At 46.6% G+C, this 17,079-nt stretch overlaps 1 protein-coding gene across 3 annotated transcripts in view; it reads left to right on the forward strand.

The window, feature by feature from the left end:
- Positions 1–17,079, forward strand: part of GLI2 (GLI family zinc finger 2) — a 189,365-nt gene that overhangs the window by 145,923 nt on the left and 26,363 nt on the right. For all 3 annotated transcript variants that reach the window (XM_063400841.1, XM_063400840.1, XM_063400842.1), the window contains 4 exons: positions 2,332–2,534; positions 4,250–4,441; positions 14,266–14,467; positions 16,563–16,776. In XM_063400841.1, the coding sequence (XP_063256911.1) occupies positions 2,332–2,534; positions 4,250–4,441; positions 14,266–14,467; positions 16,563–16,776 (811 nt within the window). The remainder of the gene's footprint in view (positions 1–2,331; positions 2,535–4,249; positions 4,442–14,265; positions 14,468–16,562; positions 16,777–17,079) is intronic.

Here is a 17,079-nt window from a genome sequence, read left to right on the forward strand (position 1 = left end):
GTTCCAGGACTGCATCAAAGAAGTTCACAACCCTTTTGGGAGAAGCTCTGAGTACTGATGAAAGAGGGAACTTATTGTATATGTAAGAAAACTTCTTTCATGGCTTGTGTATTAAGGCAGGCTCTGTGGCCCAGGGAAGATTGGGGCTGCTTTTAATTTACATCGCCCCTCACTTATATTAAGTCTTCGTCAGAAGAAAAATTAGTCAGATGTTTTCTTAATGACATCATTTTTTTTAATCCTGTTTCATTTTTTCCAGATGAGGCGGTGGAGATTATTAGAAATGAATTGAAACTAAATCTGGAACAGAGACTTTGATTCACTTCTCCCTCCTCCCTGGTAGAAATAAATTGGTCGGCTCCGTGCTCGGATGCCTTTATTAGCAGCCTCGACAGAAACCAGCCCCAGCGGCCTCGGCTGCAGCTTCCTGAGCTCGCCGCCGCCACGGCTGACGTCATGGCGAGAGGCACCAGAGAGTGACTTTGGTCACCCTATAATTTTGGTAATGGAAGGCCATGGCAACACAGGTGGGGAGGTTATGAGGTCTGAAATAGCCATGCCATCATCAGTTAGTCTTACAGTGTCATGAAAGAAAACAGAGTCAATGCTGGTGGGGGTTTCTCTGGCAAAACCCCGGCCTGGGTCTGATGAGCCACCTGTTTTGGTGGCTGTGCATCTCCACAAAGCCTATAAGTGTGATGGGTTTTCACTGCCTGTTGTTTCACCCTACCAAGCCACAGAGTGTATTGCTACAGAAAAGTACCTTGTACTACAAATAATTCAGAAAGCATTTAATTTACTACCCATCAGCAGAAGGTGTTCAAAAAGCCACAAGGTGTACTAATTTATCATAAAGACAGAGAAACACACAAAAGATCAAACAAAGACAAACATGCTTGTTAAACTGCTGAATAAGTCTGTAAAGCTTATATTACATTTCTGTGTGGTTTTGTTGATATGCAAGTATTACAAATAAATTTAAATTTGCCTGAACTGTTGATAAGGCAGGGTGGGATTGAGATCCTGAAGTGCTGGTGGCGTGTTGAAACTGCTCAGACCATCGTGTTTGTGGTTGTCTCTGCATGGAGAGACACATCTTACATGCCCTCACTAATGGCATATTTGGATAGTGAAGGGCCTTTGTAGTACCCTCCCTTAGATTAGCCCATGTCCCAGATCCCTGACCTCCAAATCCCTGTTGTCTTCTGTGCTCAGGGTGCAGCCCCATGGGGAGCACATCCATCTCCTTCAGCTTTGCCAGAGCACCCAGCCAGGGATGAATGCTGTCCCTGCTGTGACCTGTGTGTCAACACCAGCTCTGCTTCCAGCACTCTCTGAGTACAGAGAGAGCTAATACAAAGCAGATTTTGCTCTTTTGTTTTGCCTCCTTTGGTGTCTAGCTCAGATTTTCTGCTTCTCAGGTCAGGGTGAGTAACTTACTCTCCTTTGCACTTTCTGTGGTTTGTCTAAGAGGCTGGAGGATACAGTAGGGCACATGTCTGGGAGAAGTCTGCAGACTTTCTCTTCCATCCTTGTTCACCCTTCAAAAAACTGCTTAAGCACTGAAACATGCATGTGACTTTTTTTTTGGTTACCTGTGGAATCCCTCAGCATTTACTGACTTTATTCTCAGGTGGCATTTGGCCTGAGGAAGATCTGAGGGATTTAAGAGAGGCGGCCCCCAGAAAGCACGCAGTAAAACCTCTCATGAACTTTTGCCCTCTGAACCGTACCAGCAGCCTGTCAAGGAGGTTTGTGCTGGCCATGATGGACGCAGGAGGTGGGGCTGCTGCACAGGCCGAGCCATGCATGCTGGGCTGAGCAAAGCGCAGCTCGAGATCACATCAGTTCTCCTTGCAACGTTTCCATCCTTGAGCAAACTGCCCTGTCAAGGGCTTTCTGCATGTGGCAGCACTAAGCATTTGGATATCCAGGGCAGTGAGGAGCTTGCAAACCCCAGGTTTGCCTCAAATATCGTTGTATGGCCAGCCTCCCTGTGCAAGGAGATGGGGTGAGATCTCTAGCACAGGGTGTGTTCTATGTCTCGTCTACGTGCAGGCACTGCCTAAAGCAGCTCGTGCCCCTTTCCACAGCCCAGTTGGGGTGAGCCACCTTGCACAAATACGTATTTAGTGCAGTACTGGTGTGTGTGCACAGGAACCTTGGGAACTTCAGACTCTGCGTATGCCAAGAAAAGAAGATTGTCCCGCTATGTGCTTAAACTCCTCTCTTGTGGGTGAAGGTGGTGGGGCAGAACAGAGAAGGGTGGCAAGCAGTTGTGTCTGCTCTGGGTGGCTGTGAGTGACAGCGTGTCTCTGTTTTCCTTCCCAGGCCTCCTCCTCTGAGCGGCAGCCCCGTCATCTCCGACATCTCCCTCATCCGCCTGTCTCCGCACCCTGCCGGGCCTGGCGAGTCGCCCTTCAGCCCCCCACACCCCTACGTGGCGCCGCACATGGAGCACTACCTCCGCTCCGTGCACAGCAGCCCCACGCTCTCCGTCATCTCTGCTGCCAGGGGCCTCAGTCCTGCCGACGGTAAGACACTGTGCTACCGGTATGCAGCGATTTTGTAGCTCACCAGGACTGAAATTCCCTAAAACCCATGGATTTACAGCTGCAAAGACTCCGCAGCTGCTCTCTGAAGTGGGAGAGCTGTCTCTTTTTCTTTTCTTTTTTTTTTTTTTCTTTTTTTTTTCTTTTTTTTTTTTCCTTTTAACTACACATTTGTTTTGCATCATCGCACTGAGAAAGCAGAGCGTGAGAATAGCTATTACTGCTGGATCATATTATAAATATTTTGTTTAAAGTAAGTTCCTTTCTGCAGTGCTTTCTTTCTCTCGCAGGAGCTTCCCTGTTCTTATGTCTCTACTGGGACCCAGCTTTCCCGAGGGAGGGTCACAGTTGTTCTGGCTGCCTGGCCTGGCTGAGGCTGATGCTGCAGAGGAGCCAAGGCCAGCTGGGTTATCCCCTGTTGGTTTTGTGTCTGGGGTCAGCGTGGCTCCTGAGTGGAGGCGAGGGGCCATACTTTCTTCCTCCTTACTCCTGAGCTGCTCTGCAGCAGCGTTCAGGGAAGGCGAGGGTGTGTGGGAAGTTGGTGCTGGGTGCAGGCAGAGGTGATCATGCTCTCTGAGCCCTATCAGACCCCATGTTGGGGAGCTGGGGGCAAAGACATCCAATAGAGAAGGGGGAAAATGCACAATACTGCTTTCACTTGGCAAGGTGTAAGTCATGCCTTACTTCATCAGAAGAGCTTCATTACACAGTTGCAGGTGGCTGGCTCTGTGCCCAAGGAGTATCTGGGGACCTGGTCTCTGCATGCCCAGCAAACCCCAACATCCCTCAGCTCCCAAGCTGCTGCAGGGCCCAGCAGCCCTTCAACACTGCAAAGCAAAGTGCACCAGAGAGCAACAAGGCCCCTGGATTAGTGTCTGGCAGCATAAAACTATCTTGTATGGCTAAAACAACATCACTGTAGTGATGGGGACATGGATATGTCTTCTTCTTCCCTCCCCCTAAAACGTCATCTGAACTCTCAGGCACCCGCCAGAGAGAGGTCTGATGGCTTGTGTGTGTGTTCTGGTTTGTCCTCTCCTTCCAAAACCAGTTTCATTGTTTGCTGTGGAAAAAAAGGCATTGTGTTTAGGGGTTTTTGTCTTTTCCTCTTTTTTTTTTTTTTTTTTTTTTGTCTTTCCTTGTTTAAGGTGGTGGTAAATAAGTTAATGGGGCAAGCGGGCGGGGAGGCAGGTTTGAAAAATTACAGCTGGGAGAAAGTGAGTGTAATTGGCTTTGGCAGCCAAAATGGTTTTATGCTGCCAGACACTAAACCTAGCTCTATGCATTAGACCTTGGCTTTAATTTCCTCACGCTGCTATCGGGAACTGGGCTGCATTTGTCTTTCCTTCCTAATAGGCAGGGATGTTAATGCTGACAGGGTTACTGCTGTCAGCAGCCTGGGCCCTCTCCCCCCCTCCCAGGGGTGCTGGCTGCGTCCGAACGCGAGGATTATTAGAAGGGGGAACGAGAGATTGTTTATAAATTTGCGGAAATGGAGGAATGCAGAGGCCCCAGCCTGGTCTCCTTTGTCCACAGAAGCACGCCCAAGCGCACGTCACGCGCGCCCGACACGGAGCCGCGCGGCTGGGCTGGCGGGGGGCGCGGGGGGAGACGGGGCCACCAGCGTCAGCTCCGAGTCTAACACTGCGGTGGGAACCTTCTCCCCATGTTTCTCTCCTCGCCCGCGGCTCCAACAGTGGCTCATGAGCACCTGAAGGAACGAGGCCTCTTTGGGCTGCCCCCACCACCGCCGGGAGCCAACCCTGCTGACTACTACCACCAAATGACGCTGATGGCCGGCCACCCAAACCCCTACGGGGACCTCCTCATGCAGGGCGGGGGAGCAGCCAGCACAGCCCACCTCCACGATTACCTCAGCCCCGTTGACGGTGAGTAGCAGCTTGGGCTCTTCCTGGCATGGCTGAAATCTTGGGGTAGATGGATGGGACTGCCTTCCAGGTGGAGGTTGCTGTACAAGGTCACTCTGCCCTGCTGGAACCTTTGGGTGCTGCACTATAATTTTGGACTTAAAAGGTCACCTCCTTCCATAGATATATATAAAATATACATAACTTAAAATATGCCGTCTCTTAGGGAGGATTGCATGGCTTCAGGATGGGTAGGAGATGGGCTGGTCCAACAAGCTGGGCATTGCTGCTGTCCTGCTGCATTGACCATGGGTGACCAGAGTGTGCCTGGGGACAAGCTTCATCTCCAGCTCGCCATCCCAGCCCATGTTTTGCCTGCTTGGTGTCTGAGGTGAAGGCGGGCCATGTCCATGCAGAGCTGTGTGAGGCACAGTGGACTTCTCATCTTGGCTGCGACCTCTCAGGTTCACAAGGAGAGAAAATATCTGAATGGGGAGACACGGCACGGTGGAAAGAATATAATAGTACTTTGTGCAAGGAAATAAAAAAAAGCAGGAATAGGGTATTTGTGATAGTATTGGGTGTTATAAACCCAGAAAGCTCTCGACCCTGGCTAGATGAAGAAGAAAGAGAATCATGTTAGGCACTGTGGTGCTGAGTCACCCCTGTGGCCTGACTACTGCCCTGGGAAGAATCTATCTGGAAGCATATATGAGATCCAAATGATTTTTAGAGTTGTTAGAAATGTCTTTCCTTTCACTTCATGATACATCTTACAAAAACTGGGGTTGTACAGCTATTACAGAGGGCAGTTTGGGGATTATTTCTGCTGCAAGAAAGAGAAATCTCAGCTCAGCTTTCAGATTCAGCGTCTGTTTCCTGGGATATCTTTGGATTTGCCTGTGGACCATTATAATTTTTGGAGTGGAGATCTGCATCGTTTCTTTACCGCTTCAAAGTTTCTGTTGTTGAGCTTTTAAGATGAAAGACTTTGTGGTCTTGCTGCTTCATAAAGTGACTGGTTTAGAATGATAAAAGCTGTTCTGGCTGTTCAGTGATGGGAGTTTACAGATATTTCTAATGGAAAAACAGTTTCTCATCTGCAGCTGCTGTGGAAGTTTTACCTGAACAGTCATTTTGTGCTGCCAATTCCTAGATTAATTTGGAACCTGATTCCCGTCTGAGAAAGAGAGAGCACAAGCTCCTTGCTACCATCCTTCCCTCTAACACCCAAAACACGTCCCAGACTTCTCTGCTACAAAGCAGCTGGTCAGTAAGACTCCTCTGTCTTCTCTCCCAAGGGTTAATGCCTGTGGTTATAGCAGATGGGTGCAAATGAGCTCTGCCAAGTTCTCCTGGGGCTCATGAACAGGACTCCTTCCTCCTTGCCTCCTTATTAGTCCATCTCTGACCAGCAGTGCCTCACTGAAGTGCCAGATAAACAACCAGTGAGGGAAGCAAACACAACTGTTTTCATGATGGTAGAGGCTGGCTCCCAGCACACCAAGATGCTCATCCTCTGGTTTGCTGAAGATCAATCTTTATCTGAGGTACTGAGATACTCCCCTTGGCAGAACTCTCATACTGTTTGCCTTCTCCTGAAAACAACTCTACAGTGAATCATGTATCAAAGGTCTCGATTTCATGCAGCCAAGCTCATAACCATGATTCACTGCAGAGTCAGGGCTCACAAGCATTTATTATGATCTTTTGGAAAAGCTTTGTTGGTGATTAACTGGAAAGCCTTTTCTGGGCCTTCACGTGTTCTGCATGAGATGGAAACTTTCAAACATTATGAGAATGTGACACGAGACACTTCTTTTTAAGAATGTGTAAAGGAGCACCAGTCCAGTACCAGTCTCTGGTCTGAGTGCCTGGGTTTATCCATCACCCAGAGAAAAGAGAGAATTGTACATTATTAAGGCAGAGAGTAAAACAGATGGCTCTGAAATGCTGGATGAGGAGACAGTGTCTCCTTCTCTTTTTAGAAAGTTATTTCAAAAATTTAAATCAGCAGAGCCTAAGTAAATAGTTGAACAGATAATTTAATAAAGCATCCTCTTATGGTGTTTTTCTGAGACAAGAATATCAGTAGCACGCATAAACCCCCAGTGAGTCACCACCTCACTGCATCTGTCATTCAGAGAGCCCTTTTCTTCCCAGGGAGCCCGGGAACATAGAAACTTCACAAGAATTAGTTTCCTGAAAATGCAGGTAGCTCTTGTTAAACTGCACGAAGCACCATCATTCATCTGTGATAACACTGGCACCTGCAAAAGGAAAAGCAGGAGATAAACATATATTAAATCTGCCCTATTCAGTGTCACGTCACTTCCAAACATCTGCAGGTTGGCCCATGGGAGCTGTAGGCACTGGGTGTGGTACTTCTTCCACAGACACATACCTGCGCCTTTCTGGTTCCTATAATTGCATTTCTTGGAGAATTTCTCAGTGCCTTCATGTTTTTTGTTAGTGTTTTTACTCCATCACATGTTAGGAAAAGTAATAGGATAAAAATGTCAGCTGGAGCTTGTTGGTGCCAACCCTATGCCAGATCTGCTGAGTTGTTCACATGGTGACTGAGGTGGGCTGCCCAGAGCTGCATCTCTGATGGGTTTCCAGTGTGCAGCTACAAGAAGTTAAAGCACTAAAGTAGACCAGATTTAAATTTTTTGTACCAGACTGCTGTGGTGTTCAGGCCAGTTCCAGTGGAGACTAAACAACCCTTCAGTTAGTTCTTCTGTTCAATTTTCTCATCCAAACAGGGACTCAAAATCCAAGAGTAGAGTTTGAATCCAGGCTTCATCCCATTTTCTGGAAAGCCTATACTTTCAAATCAAAAGTTAATCACTTTCCAGTGTCACAACATTGCTGATGAGGTACGTTTGAGAGTATCTACAGGTTCTAGTCACCAGATCAAAACAATCTTTTGCATTTCTTTTTTACAAGTAGTGCTACACAGTGGATTATTCCAGGTGACAGAGTTGTCTGCGCAAGAGCATTCCTGGGGCAGGAAAGACTGATGGGGAACACAATGACCCTGGAGATGGCTACCACTTTCCAAGCATATTTAGTATTTCCAGCTGCTTTTTCCTCCAGGCACAGGGCTTCCTGTGACTACCCTCAGCCCCCCAGGAGGAGCCATTTTCTCTCAACAGGAGTCCACCCACACTGACTCAATGCTGTTACAGCCCTGTACACCAGCAAATCTCAAAGTGCTGTACAAAGCAAAGCCATTTCATCACTGGAGACCACAAAGAAAAGGGGATCAGTGAGTGGAGTAATGGCAGCTTTAGGAACAAAATCCAAATCTTTGGAATAAGATTCTTATGGCCAGGGTGGAAACTAGAGATGATTTTTAACTCCATCACTTTGCACAGTTGTGAGAGTGTGATTGGGTAGTGCATGCTGAGTAAGGGAATGGGAAAAAACCATCTTGAGTGCAAGTTAGGTCCAAGGTAGTCCCTCATGTCAGGAAGGTTGTATAGATGTGTTTGTGCAACTGTTACCAATAGCAGGACTGACCCCCTGTCTGACCCAGTACTGTCATTGCATTTTGTCCAGTTCTGGAGATAGAGGAGGGATCCTTACCCTGTTTTTTGCTTCCTGGTGCCAGGTAGTCACAAATGTCTTGATTCACAATCAGCAGTTTAAGTGGGAAAGGGCTTTCTTCAGCCCAGCATAGCCAGCAGGCCAGCAGCTGGCACAGTTGCCTGGGATGTGGGCAGGTCATTAAGCAGGACTCTATTTCTCCAAATCAAACAGTGATTCAGCTTCACCAGCCTCTTTCAGTCAGTGTTGTTGGAGCCTTTCTCCTTGAAGGAAGTGATTTAATAGCCAGCAGGGTAGGCAGCAGGGTGGTGACTGCAGTGGGCAGGCACGCGGCTGGGAGAGGTGAGCTCAGGACTCCCTCCAGCAGGTTCATGTGGAGCAACTGCTCCATCAGGACAAAGCAGAGAGCCAAGCCTCCTGGTGACCTAGGAAGGAAGGGCTTCCCCTGGGGCTGGAGGGACAGCAGCCCTGGGTTTGCAGGCTGGATGTGCTGGATCACAGATGACTTCCCAACAAAGCCAGCTGTTGGCTGCTCTGGGCAGACGGTATGCTCTGTAGTCGCTTCCTTAAAAACTCTCAAATATCCTTTTTTGTTGTTGTTATTTTCTTTGTCCCAGCATAGAATGGAAACTTGCTGAAATCTCAGAAAAGGTTCAGAGAATGGGAAACAATTTCCCACCCATTTCTAGCCAGCAGTTCTGTTTTCCTCCCCAGAAAAATATGTGCAGAAGAGAGAAAAAGTCCCAGAGCACCCCATAAGTGCTGTGTCTGGAATCCTGCTGCACTCTGGTTTCTAAAGAATTCAATTTACATATGCAAGTTGGGTCGACTAAACAGTTACCTTGTGGATTGGGAGTAGAAGAATGCAGCCTTGTCTTTCAGTGAGGATTTGAGGGAAGCATTAGTATTCCTTGAACTGCAAAGTTGATTGGCCTGGGGAGAGAAGAAAGAAGGGTCCCAGGACAATGTCTGGTGCCAGAACAAATGTCCAGCATCTGCTGCAGTTTAAAAAAGAGGTGTGTTGCCTCTGCAGAAGGAGAGAGGGAAGTAAGGAACTGGTTACACAAAGAGTGTTTGTAGTTTATTGCTGCCTATCGATTATGGGACCATCCTGTGTTTTTATGAGGCCCTTGGTTTTACTCTGTTGATGAGATCGGGGGGGATATTTCTGTACATTTTGAATGGAGTTTTCCTGGTGAATGGTGAGGAGGAGGGACCATTTTGATAACACTATTTATCCTGGGGCTTGGTATGGGGATGCAGGGGAAGCAGTGGCTCTGGCTGGGTTTCAGTGAGGCAGGAGGGGGCAGGCAGGGTGTGAGCCATCTGCAGCCCATGTGCCTTACAGGCTCGTCTGTTAGGCAGCAGATTCCCCTGATGATCCTGTGCTGTGGAGATCACAGCAACATATTTGTCTGTAAAGTGTTGCCTGAAATTTCCTTACCCTGAAGGAGCCTCGAAGGAGCTCCCACTGAGTGCCTGGCATTTCCTTTCAGGAGGGCTTTGCTTCCACTATTCGTGGTGTGACATGAGGTCTGAATTCTCCCTCCAGAAGAAAACATCTCTTGTAGAATCCCTCTGCCACAGAAGTGATCAGAGCAAGAACCTCTGCTCCCACCTCCCAGACGAGTCGGGGTCTGATCCTGCTCTTGGGCTCTGGGATCAGGCACTGGAGTCAGTCCACAAGCTGCCACGTGTAAGAGCTGACCATTTGGTCATCATTGACCTCTTGTGAGTTAATCTAAATTTGGGAAGAGTATCCCAGTTTCTGAGAAACTTGTGGATATGATAATTCATAGGTGCACCACAGGAAAGTGCCAAGGATACTCTTTCCTTCTAGCAAGGAAATCTGGACTTTCTTCCCAGCTCTAAGCTGTCTGGGGGACTGGACTGGGACGTTTGGCAGACACTGCCAAAGTCATTCGAAAACTCAGACTTGAATTCCTGCTAGTTTAGAAATTAGATATTTAAACACACACCCCCCAGGAGAGAAATAGCCTTCGGTTGTAAACTGTGGCATTCACGTTTACTCTGAAAAGATAGTGCTGCTGTAAAGTTAGGGTTTTTTCTACTGAAAAGTTACTCCAGGCAGTTTTGAAAGATTTCCTAAAGTGAGTTATATTTATTTTCTAGCATGTGGACCTGAGCTTGTGACGGTCACTGTATCTGGGTCTGTATGTGAAATGGTAAGGAAAAGCCAGTGCACAACAGTTAAAACACTCAAAAATGTCTGTGGAATCGACTTTTTGTGAGGGGATGCACCAGGGTCAATGTCCTTTGGTAATTTTTTTATTGTTCTTCATGCCATCCACAATGCTGCCACCAATGACCAGAGCTTTGGGCTCAGTGCAGTTATTGTATCCTTGCATTCACCAGTTGACTTTTTTCTTGTTTTGCTGCATGGGCTTTGGCCCATCACTTCTTGGTGGATCTGAGTGACAAAAAAAAAAGAGGTTTTTCTATATCTCAGTAGCATTCAAGGGAAAAAAATTACAAATAAGGAAGATTGCCATCTGAGGGAGAGAGGGGGAAAGACTGAAGGTAAGAAAGATTTCCGTCTGAGGAAGAGAGGCACAGAGAAATTGATTTTAAAAACTGAAGTACTGTTAAAGGAGTAGAATGAATTTTGAAATAGTTTGCTACATTTATTTCAATGTGTGAGTGTTTCAAATTCTAGTTAACCTATGATGACTTTAGGTTTCTGAACACAACAACTTTCAGAACACCAGAAAAAATGCTAGATTTTTGTTTTCCTTATAAGAGTGTTGAAGGGGGGGTACTCTGACAGTTTGGGAACTTCCCCCGACATATTTTCCAAACATCAAAGAATTCTTTAAACTAATCCTTTTCATTTTGAGAAGTCAGCATTTTTGAAAGGGGAGAGAAGAGTGTTAGTGATAAATGTTCCCAAAGCTTTCCATCTGTGTATCTGAAAAATGGATCCCGCCTTTAGTTACTTCTCTGGGCACAGTCCCTGCTGAACAGTTGTGTGTGGTTTTTCTTTTGGAACACTGGACCTCGGGCAGCAGAGGACTTCACTAATGTGCCCCAGTGGCTGTCAGTCAGCCTCTTCAGTGTTGAACTCCTTGCTATGTACAGCTACACAAATGCTGACCACTGCTGCTGCCTGGTACCATCTGACATTTGTGCTTTGTGTCCTCAGATCAGGAGATTCAGGTCAGGCAAACTTTATTATTTAGAACATATTTATTTTAGTGTTATTAATCTGCTTTTGAATAATAATTTTGAAAATATTCTCTCTTCCTAAATGCACTAGTGAGCATTTCTTCATGTGCCTCTAAACTCCTTTTCTGTTTCCCAGATGATTCTCTTCCCAGGCACCTTGGGCAGGCTGTTCATCCGTAGCACTATTTTAGGTCACAGCTTTTTGTGGAAGCCTGCAAGACCTAAGAGTCTTTGTGTAAAGCATGAACCCAACCTATTGGATCTGCTATCCAACATTTTAGATAGCCTGCAGTACTTGCAGGATCTAAATTAGAGTGGACACTAACACAATGCATATTACTGGTTTTGGGCTGGAGAATTCCCAGGCGAGCTTGATGATCTGACAGCTTCCTGCAGAGTTTTACGTGGGGAAAAAACGACATACCTGTGTGCAGCAGGGAGGAGTGCCCACATTGTCTGCACTGCTAAAACCCAGGTTTCTGTTGGACATCAGGTCTTCTTCCCTCTGCAAATTAATGGGAACCAATGGCTGATCCAGCATTTTGGGCATAAATCATGTGAAGGAGCAGCGAGAAATGAGTACAAGGCTTTTCTTTCTATTTAGTAATTTATCAAGGGAAGTGGCACATTAATAAACAGATCTCCCTTGAGATGTGGGAGTAACAGAGATAAATATGACTGTCAAATCTGGCCTGCTTCCTTCTGTTAGAGAAGGAGGAGACTGTGGGAATGCAAATGCAGGAAACAATATCTATATCTGGAAAGACGCATATTATTTGTAGGACAGAAACCCTGACAACTCATCTGAGATGGGGCCCCATCGCACTTGGTGCAGTATGTACAGAATAAAATACAAGCCCTGTCTAAAGGAGCTCATCTAAATAGATGACACTGGGAAATAGGGACACAGAAAGAAGCAGCAACTTGCTCAAGGAGGTGTGGCTGAGGAGGACTGGGAAGAGCATCCAGGTCTTTGCAGGTTGTGGTGCATGTATTGAATGATTCCTTACGGCTAGAGGACCATTATGATCTAGGCCCAAGCAACCTTCCTGTTGTTTGGTCCAGAGCTCTGGCAGGGCTCAGATTTCAGGAACCAGATGTAACGTTGGGAATTCTCCATTTCAGCCCTTTGGGCCAGCCTTTGCTGAGGGGTTGGCTTTGTCTACAGTGCCTCTACAAAGTGGCTGCATCTTTTCTAGCTTCCAGGGAAGTGTCACACAGGGCTAGAGTCTTCCAGCTGCAAGCATTTGGGAAGTTTGAGTCTAGTCCCTCCAAATTGTGGGACAGCTTTAACACTCACAAGGTGTTTTTTATAGCTACTGCCCTTTCTGTCTGCTGCCTAATCTTTCAGTCATGTTTTCTAGAATCTCTCTGCCCCATGAGGCCGCAAAATGTAGTTGTACAAAATATTATAACAGTGTATTGAACATACATGCAGCAATCTGATTTTTAAGAGAAATTCTCAGTATTGTCAGTTTTTCAGTAAAGGCGTTGCATCTAGCAACTCTTGAAGCTGCTTAGGCATAGAACAAAAGTCACAAGAGTGCTTGGTTCAAGTACCAGCTTAGCCTTGGATTTCCAGTGGGATGTTGGGCAAGTCATTTATCTTGTTCAATGAGGGTCATTATGAGGACTAAGAGGATGGTGATACTAAACCCCATTGATTACACAGCACCCAGGCATGGTAATGGCAGAGCCACTTTGGTGCTCAGGCAAGTCATGTGGATATTGGGACACTGCAACCCAGCCACAGGTCTCAGGGAAATGGTGACAGACTGCTGTGAGCCAGCACAAATCAAGGAATTGTTTGATTACACCAGCAGGATACATCTTGCCTCCTTCTACATCCCATTCACTCTCTCACATACTAGCACTGTCATCAGGATGGAGAGTTCATGCTCTTGCAAAGTGCCAGGCTTGTATTTGGTGATATGTGAGTAAAATCAGTGCCTTCATCCAGGTCAGGAGAAAATGGTTCATATTGCCTGTCTGGGCAGTTCATTGTTTTATTCACAGTGTTTAATAGGATATATCCATAGGATGCTTTCTGGGGAGACCGCCACTGGAGAAGTCAGGTGGTGATACATTGCTGTGCTCATCAAGGGAAGGAGCTGGAGCAGCTGAGCCCTCCTGCACCCCTGGGTGGATGGCAGGGATTACCAGTCAGGACACATTGCCAAGTGCTATATTTTATCTTCAGTTTTTTATTTTTTTTTAATACACTGTCCAAACACTGCTTGCTTTGAAGGGATGAGTCATCCCAGGCAGGGTTTGGATCTGGTACCCTGGTACTGAGGAAAGTTGTGATATGGCCCATCTGCAACTCCCATCCATGCCACCCCAGAGATCTGCAGGTGGGTCAGGCCTGGGCAGAGTTTCCTTTGGGTGAAGTCAGTCGTTCCAGTTAGCAGTGCTGAAACACTGAGGGATGCCAAACTTTTGCAGTAGTAACCCGTCATGTATTGCAGATCCATAAATGGGCCTGGCAGGGTTGGAAATTACTTCATGCCTGAATGACTGACAATTGCTAATAGGGTCCAGGCACTGGCAGGTCCCCTCAGAGGGGGAGAGCTTGAACTTTGTGCCTGAGCTGCCAAATTGGTTTTCTTAAAACTCTTAATTTACTTTCAGGGTTTCTGAAGCCTCGCCTCCTTCATTAATTGGATGGTGAGCATTGTGCTCATGCTCGTTGGTTTCCGTTCCCCCCGCACACAGGCTCACACTCACCATTTGCAATGGTCGCCCCAGCTTGGATGTGCAGCTCCCCTGGCCTGCTGCTCCTGACACCGAGTCAACGGGCATGGCTGCGCTCATGGAAACCTTGCAGGGCCTTCTCCCTTTTGAGTTAATTTAGTGCCTGTGGAAGGGGGTGATGGACAGGATCCCCTGAGGACAGCAAAGCAAGCGGTGCTCATGCCGCTGCCTGACCCCTGTCATTCGGCGCCCAGAAGAGAGGAATCCTCCCATCAAAGGGCAGTGGGTCCCTGTGCTGCTCCTGGGTCCTGAACATCCTGCAGCAGTCATGAGTGCAGCAGTTCCCAGCACTTCCAGCCTGCCTGCAGGAAAGGAGCCCACTGGTCTGATCTGACAAAGTCTCTTTCCTGCAGTGTCCCGGTTTTCGAGCCCGCGGGTGACTCCAAGATTGAGCCGGAAGCGAGCCCTGTCTATCTCTCCGCTCTCTGATGCCAGCATTGATCTCCAGACAATGATCAGGACCTCCCCAAACTCCCTTGTGGCATACATCAACAACTCCAGAAGCAGTTCAGCAGCAAGTGGCTCCTACGGCCATTTATCTGCTGGGACGATCAGGTAAAGCTCTGGGATCAGCTCCATTCAGCTGAGGAACCATCCGCACGAAAGAAGGGATGATCCTCCAGCAAGGGAGAGCTCCTCTTCCTCACAGCCTCTGCTTTTGTGCATCGTGGCTGTGTAGCATAGTAAATCAAAGCCCCATATGGTTTTGCATGTGGAAGTGTATTTTGTGGTGCTTGGGGTGGGGTTGTCTTGGCTGGTTTGGGGCTATTGGCTACCACGTTTCCAGTAATTACAGTATGATCATGCCTTGCTGCAAGCAGAAACAGATAATAAATTCATCTTTAAAAATGCTCATTGTGAGCAGTTTGACTGGTTAAGAAACACTCTGATTTAAGAGATTGCCCCAAAGTACTCTCCAAATTATTGGCCCACATTCTTAGAAAAAATGTTGCCTGGGTGGATAGAAGAGCCTAATTCTAAAAGTGTACTTAAACCAAATCTAAACCCTTGAGTAAAGTTTTGTTCAAATCTTAATTAAAAAGCACTTACATTAGGCAGCTGACTGTTGTCAGTCCCTACTGTGATTACTTCACCCAAGTTTCACAATGTTATTATTCTTTTTATTACTTAACAGTTAAAAATGTTTGATCTAATTAACACTTACATTGCAAAGCAATGGGTTGCAAAGATTACGCATGCTTAAAATTTGTGGGGGCAAACAGAGATGTTGTTATTAGTAAGTGTAGCATTAATAAGTAAGTTACTTCATCCAGCAACGTAATTTAAAAATTAATTGTAAAATCAAACATAAGGCTGATATAAAATTGCAACTTCTTATCTAGTAATATTTTTTTTAGTCTTTTTACCTGTTGTCATTAGCTGCACAATACCTGTAGCAGGTACTCAACTTATACTCAGATATTAGAGTAATATCTGGTATTTTTAACAAAATAGAGTCCAGGGACTGACCTAATGGTCAACTTTCAGCCTCCAAGGGAATAATCAAATAGTAATAAAGAATTTGAAACCCTTCTCAGTGTTCTAAAAATATATCTTAAATGTCAGGATTTGTGAAATGGGTAACATATATAGCAGCATAACTGCCAGAAATTTGGCATGAAAAGACTTTTTTGTTATTATTTTAACAGCATCTTAGAGGCAGGAATGAAATACTCTCTCCAAAAGCAAAATTGGTCATTAAGCTTGTTTCTAATTATGCCCCTATTCTTTGAGCACTCACACCTTGGGCAGTTTTAGTGGCAAAAGTTTTAGTGAGGGTAAAGTCAGGGCAGCCACTTCTTGAAGGTGGCAAATAATCAGCTTTTGGGCTGAGTGTCTATGGTTCATGCATCACACATCTAGAGTTACACAGAACATCTCCTGTGCTTCCCTCTCTCTGCCCAGCAGACTTGTCCCTGGGAGTGAACCCCTTTTTTCCAAAAGCAGAATTTTGTTTTTGCTGCTCTCCACTGCTGCATCTTGTCTTGGACCTGTTGCCCCAGTTACTGCCCAAGCAGCCGGGGGCGAGTGGTGCTCCTGGTCACTGCTGACCTAGATTGGAGATGAACCAGTGACCTACATAGGAAGGGTGACATGCTTCAGCAGTCCCCTGAGCCAGCACTCCCCTCACCTGAGTGCAGAGTAAATTGCATGCTTTTGGACTATGTTAAGTGGATACTTTTTCATCCCTGCTGTAATCTGTGCCAGGTGGGCCAGGTGATGCTTATTTTTCATATCCAGGTTAGCATAACCTCAAAGCTGCAAGTTTGCAAAAGAGGTCTGCTTGGGAAAACCCGGGAGCCCTAGGTGCTGCAAAGCCAGATGTGCCCAGGTCCCATCCTCTTCTGCACTCCCAAGGGCTTTTGTTGTTTTGTTTTGGTTTTTTTTACATAGGAAGCAAAGAAATCACAATCAGTCTAATGCGTGGGTCAAAATGACTCAAAAGTTTGCTAAAGCACATACAAGTCAAATTGGGACTTTGCAATAAAGCAGGCAGTCAGGCTTATTCTGGCATCAAAGACATCTATCTGGGCATTGCAACCTGGCTCCAGGAGTCTCCAAGACACCAAACTTGAATCAATGACTGATTAAAATGATAAATATTGTTTAAAATAACTCCTCATCATTTCTCTTTCCTCTGTTGCTGCAGTCCGGCATTCAGCTTCCCCCACCCGCTTAACCCCGTGACGTACCAGCAGATCCTGACCCAGCAAAGAGGCCTGAGCTCAGCCTTTGGACACACTCCTCCCCTGATCCAGCCATCCCCAACCTTCCCCCCACGGCAGCACATGGCAGTCATCTCTGTGAACCCATCACCGGCACAGAGCAGCAGCAACAGCAACTGCATCTCTGACTCCAGCCAGGTAGGGACAGCCCAGCCATCCTGTATGGCACATGTGAGAATGGGGACACATTTTCCGTGGGGTGCAGGCTTCCCTTCATGGTAGCTGTGGGAGTTTCAACAATTCTCTTTTTTACTCACACTGTCCCTTTATGTTCCTTTTTCATTTTCCTGGCGAGTGTTTCTGAATTAGTCGCAGACAAATTTTGCACCCATCTCCCTTCCTTGCACCTACCCATGTAGAAACCAAACCAGTATTGAACACAATATGCAAGGTCATCCCAGGCAGGAAATCTTCTTGAACGTGCTGTGTCCTATGAAATGG

This window comes from Prinia subflava, chromosome 6 (assembly GCF_021018805.1).
Source record: "Prinia subflava isolate CZ2003 ecotype Zambia chromosome 6, Cam_Psub_1.2, whole genome shotgun sequence".
Lineage (NCBI taxonomy): Eukaryota > Metazoa > Chordata > Aves > Passeriformes > Cisticolidae > Prinia > Prinia subflava.